The sequence below is a fragment of the Silene latifolia genome, chromosome Y (assembly GCF_048544455.1).
Source record: "Silene latifolia isolate original U9 population chromosome Y, ASM4854445v1, whole genome shotgun sequence".
NCBI lineage: Eukaryota > Viridiplantae > Streptophyta > Magnoliopsida > Caryophyllales > Caryophyllaceae > Silene > Silene latifolia.
The window spans coordinates 184,486,806-184,492,025 of record NC_133538.1 but is presented as its reverse complement, the minus strand read 5'-3'; the positions used below and the strand labels follow the sequence as shown (position 1 = coordinate 184,492,025).

Below are 5,220 nucleotides of genomic sequence, written 5' to 3'. Positions count from 1 at the left end.
CTAAAATCATTTCGGAGAGTCCACATGAGTTCAAAACGAAAAGGAGGGGGCTTTCTTATGAACTTGATCATGAAACTTCAAAGAGATAGGACAATGATCGGAGTTAGTAAAAGCATGATGTACAAACTGCATGTTTGGATAACAACTAATCCAACTAGGAGAGGCTAAAGCTCTATCAAGAATTTCGAAAACATTTTCAGAACCAGTTTTCTTTTTTTCTCCAAGTAAAAAAATTACCGGAAAAAGGGAGATCAACACAATTAGTATTACATAAAAACTTAGTTAATCTCACGCAACGCGCATTGGTGACCATTGCACCCCCTTCTTTTTCACTAGGACTTTTAATCTCGTTAAGATCTCCTAGTAATAAAAAAGGCAAATCAAAATTAAGGACAAAATTCTGCAATTCATTCCAAAAATCCGTCTTTTCAGTCGGTTGAGGTGGAGCATAAACAAAAATAAAGGCAAAAAATTTGCTTTGGTTTGGTACAACACAAACCTCAGCTTCAGTTTTATGCAAGAAACTTTCTTACTGAGTAATTCACTTTTGGACTAAACTATTATATTTAGTAGGTCTCCTTTTAGATGGTGATCATTTTCCTTTAAAAACTTCAGATGGGTTATATGTGATTATTTTTTCGTTTTTTTAAGGAAAAATGTCACCGTTTTGAAATGCAGGGCCGGTCCTAAGGCCTGTTTGATGGGTTAAGTGACAAGGGCCCAAGTGTAGTAGGGGTCCATTGTGAGAAGTGAAAAAAAAAAAAAAAAACCCTCAAACGCCGTAACTCAGAATAACCCAACCCGGGCAAGAAAAGGGAAAGAATGGAAAGTAAAAAAAGAAAAGTGACGCAAGTTTCCTATTTTGACTCATATAGTCCTATTCCATACCAATTACCCTTTATCTCTCCAAATTCCAAAACCAATATCAATTTTTCTTCCAAAATTTATAAGGTTCTTCAAAAAATCAATACTTTCATCTTTCAAAATTAGAAAAAATTGTAAACTAACAAAATTTTAATGGTGTCGGTGTTCTACATCCTATTTTAATAGACTGTGTAGTTACTACCCATCGGCCTCCATCATGGATTTTCATGGTGTCGGTGTTCTACATCCTATTTTTTTCTTCAATTTTTGTTAATTTTAATTCCCGATTATAAATTTGTATTGTTGTGAGCGTTTTTGCGTTGATGCCTTGATTGTGCGGCGTTTATTGGATTGTTGAATGTCTAAGTGTTAACTGAGTTGTTGAATTTTTATTAGACAATGGTAGGCAATAGTAACCAAACAAAATAAATATAAAATCAATAAATATTGTGCACTTTTTATGATTTCTTATTATTTTTTTACAAATTCTATAATAAAACAGTCTCGCGGTCCATATTTTTTACAAAGTTATTTATTCATTACTAATAAATAAGCTATCTTTTTTACATAATGAGATCGTCTCATAGTGTAAGATAGTCTTACGCAATAATTACTGACAAATTTTAAAGGGCCCATTTCTTCTATTTTGCCTAGGGCCTCACAATTCTTAGGACCGGCCCTGTTGAAATGGTCACATATAACCATAAAATAGCACATATGGCTCGTCGGTCTGAAATGAAAATTTGTCCTATTTATTTCACTAAAAATTCTGGCTCTGATTTAAATATTTTAATATGAATAGCTATATATGGATATGGTCAAATTGACTACGTAATGAGGCAGCTTAGTTTATGGCTCACTAGTCTTAAATTTGCGCAAATTGCACGAGTTTGCTTTTTAAAATTTTGTTATTATAAAAAAAAATATAAATTTAGTGATTAATTTTTTATGAATTAAAGATTAAAAATAATGATTACGTCTTGATTAAAGTCATAAGGTTTAACATTGCTGCTTTGTAATGAATGCAGATAATTTCTTACTCTTACTAAAATACAAATACCTAGTCTATTTAATGTACTTTTAAGATTTCTATGGAGAAAATAGAAGAAGATTTGTTAACTCGTGACTCGTGAGAAAAGAGAAAGAAGAACATAGGAATATAACATTTAGAAACATATCAACTCATTTATTAATACTCCGTATTTTTTTATTGATGGATTAATATTTAATCAAGGCCCTTTTATAGAATTTCGCACAGCCCTCGCATTTTAGAAACGGCCTTGTTGTCAATTTATTAGCAAGTTATAATTTCAATTGTCATATTGGTATTCATATGAAATTGTCGTATTATCAATTGTTAGATTTACCCTTCCACTATCTTCCACTTTCTCAATCTCCTACCTATAAAGTAAGGGCAGTTTGGTTATTCATAAGCTCATAACTTGTCCAAAAATAAAAACGTAAGCAATCAAATGGAGCGGTACAAAACGGAATACATAAACAACTGAATGGAACTGAGAAGTATTATAGAAAATTAATGACATTTAAGATTTTTTGTATATTAATTAATCATCTTTTTTTAAATTTAATTATCAAAAGTTTTGAAAAAAAGTAATAAGCTCTCCCCTCTTTTAGTTAAATAATTTTAAATTAGAGTCATATTTATATTTTTAGTTTGGAACTAGTATAGACACCGTGCTATAGCACGGTATTTTTCAGATTTAATTTATAAAGAGGCCCTCTTAATAAAATTATTTGCATAAATTAACCGAAAATTAAATTTAATGTTATAATGTACTAAATATAATATTAGTAAAAGGTAGAAAAGAAAGTTGACTATCATCAAAAGACATTTAAATTACGTTATTTTTGTAGACTATAATTATTATTATACGTTACTATTAAAAATAAAAAATGAAGTCAAATATAGTGGGCTGTTACTTTGTTAGTAAGTTCATTCCCATTCCCAGTGATAGTGGTCCATCTAAGAATTATTTTTCTTTGGCGGAAAAATTACTAAGAGTTTTATTATCTTAGTAGTAACATAAGGGGGGTTAATCTGATGAATTGATATGAAAGATTGCATAATATATTAGGGCTTGTTTGGGATGAGAGTAATTATTAAGGGAGTAATAGAGCTAAAATGAACTAAAAAATGGAGGTTATGGATGGGAGTTGGAGATAGAAATGGATAGAAATGGGGAAATATAGTGTAATACTCCCTTTATTAGGGGAGTAATTGTTACCCACCTCCCCCTCCAAGTAATTATTACCTCCATATAGAGGTAATAGTTCCTCCCCCACCTCCTCTTTCCACCCTCCACAACCACCACAAATCACTAATCTTCTCCCATTTCTTCATATTTTAGCTCTCATTACTCCCTTAATAATTACTCCCATCCCAAGCAAACCCTTAGAGGTAATTGATTGTGATTGCAGATTTCGGGGATAATATTGTAAAGACTGCATAATTTGAGAGGCAAAGCAAATATTTGTTTCCATGTATAAGATTGCATAATTTGAGAGTCAAACCATATATTTGTTTCCATGTATAGGATTCAAATTGATTCAAAGCATACGTTAAAATTGATGCAAATGCAAAATTGATTTAGTAAAAATGGACAGCCTAACTTAGAGAGACCCATCAAAGAGTAATGTATGTTAGGCGGTAAAACTACTTGAGAATTTTATTCTCTTAGCAGTAAAGGAGATTACAAATTTTATGTGTAATTAACGTAGATGATGCATTATAGTCAATATGATAACACAAAATTAGTAAAACTCCACAAGTCTGAATAGTTGTAGAGTCGTGAAAATTGGTAAGCTTTTTTTTGGTGAAATGTAAGTACTTCTCATTAAGCTCAAAATGTGTTACAAGGATAACTTAAACAAAAGATCAACAAAAGCATAGACTAAACAAGTGAGTTGATCCAATCCCTATTTCTTAAAGAGAGAGTCTCTACATTCAGTAACCTAAGTCTGCATCTGATTATAGACTGGACCTTCTTGCTCAGAACTTTAGGCCTGCAAACCATCCCTTCCAATCTTGTTGCGTTCCTTTGATGCCACACCTCGTAGTAGACAACCATAAAAGCTGCCAAACAGGAACTTTTCTGTACAACAGTCCATTTTCTTCTCCCTATCCAGACAATACCATTACCCTCTGGATATGAGATATGCAACCAGTAACATATATCAATCAGCACCAATTGTGTGTATTTGCACTGCTGGAACAGGTGAACTACAGTCTCTGGAACTGCACAGCAAATGCAACACTAAGGATTAGTAGTGACACCATGCCTAAACAATTTATCTTTGACATTGAGGGCCTGCTTAAAGATAAGCCAATTCATGAAACCGTGCTTGGGTAGAGACCAACTATTCCAAACCAGCTTAGCCCAACCCACCTTCTGCTCTTTGTGCGGAGCCATTCATACCCAGACTTGACACTATAGCCCTTTTGATCATCAAGCCAACTGCCATTAGCATAACCATCCTGAAGAATATCCCTCACCTTACATATGGCCTTCCAATTCCCACTCATATTTGCTTTAGGAATATGGTCAGACCAACTGCTACCTTTCATATAAATTTGATGCACCCATTTAACCCAAAGACTATGAGGTTTGCTGTATATCCACCCTACCAATTTACCAACAGTGGCCATATTCCAAGTGAAGCTATGTTTGATGCCTAAGCCACCCTCACTCTTTGGGGTACAAACTTGCTCCCAGCTCACAAGAGGAGTTCTAATATAGTTGCTAGTACCAACCCAAAGATAATTACGACAGATACTGTCAGTTTTCCTTAACACACCTTTAGGAACAAGAAAAATGTTGGCCCAGTAAGGAAAAAGAGAGGTGAGCACAGACTGGACCATGATCAATCTGCCAGCATATGAAAGTTTTCTAGCTCCAAAAGATCTAATCCTCAATGATCTTCTCAATCAAAATTTGACAATCTGCTTTCCCCAGCATACCAGCAACAATAGGTACTCCAAGATATCGAAAGGGAAGTTGCCCCTCACTGCAGCCAGACATGTGAATGATCTGATCCTTAACTGCTCTTTGAGCCCCATTAAAATAAATATTTGATTTTTGAGAATTCATTTGAAGACCAGAAGAAGTAGAGAAAGTAGCAAAAGATCTAAGCAAGACCATAATAGACTGCTTATCACCTCTAGAAAAAAGCAACAAATCATCAGCAAACATCATATGGTGCAATCCCAATCTCCCACATAAAGAATGAAACTTAAAGTCCAGAGATTTAGTTGTGAATTGCAAGATTCTTGTAAGATACTCCATTGCAATAGTAAACAAGAGTGGGGGAAGAGGGCCACCCTGCCTCAGTCCTTTT

General features: G+C 33.8%; 1 protein-coding gene across 1 annotated transcript; it reads right to left on the bottom strand.

Moving 5' to 3' along the window:
- Positions 1–3,776: 3,776 nt before the first annotated feature.
- LOC141629590 (uncharacterized) lies at positions 3,777–4,744 on the bottom strand. Its single transcript, XM_074442566.1, has 2 exons — positions 4,240–4,744; positions 3,777–4,120 (listed from the first exon to the last, which is right to left on the bottom strand). Exons 1-2 carry the CDS (start codon positions 4,742–4,744, stop codon positions 3,777–3,779), a joined length of 849 nt encoding a protein of 282 aa, XP_074298667.1.
- Between the last annotated feature and the right edge of the window lie 476 nt (positions 4,745–5,220).

What these genes read in the sequence shown, in the direction of transcription:
- LOC141629590 (XM_074442566.1), bottom strand. Translation starts at nt 4,744, where the DNA reads ATGGTCCAGTCTGTGCTCACCTCTCTTTTTCCTTACTGGGCCAACATT. An exon ending in AAGCTGGTTTGGAATAGTTG is followed by an intron (nt 4,121 to 4,239) that starts GTCTCTACCCAA and finishes TTTGCTGTGCAG; the next exon opens with TTCCAGAGACTGTAGTTCAC.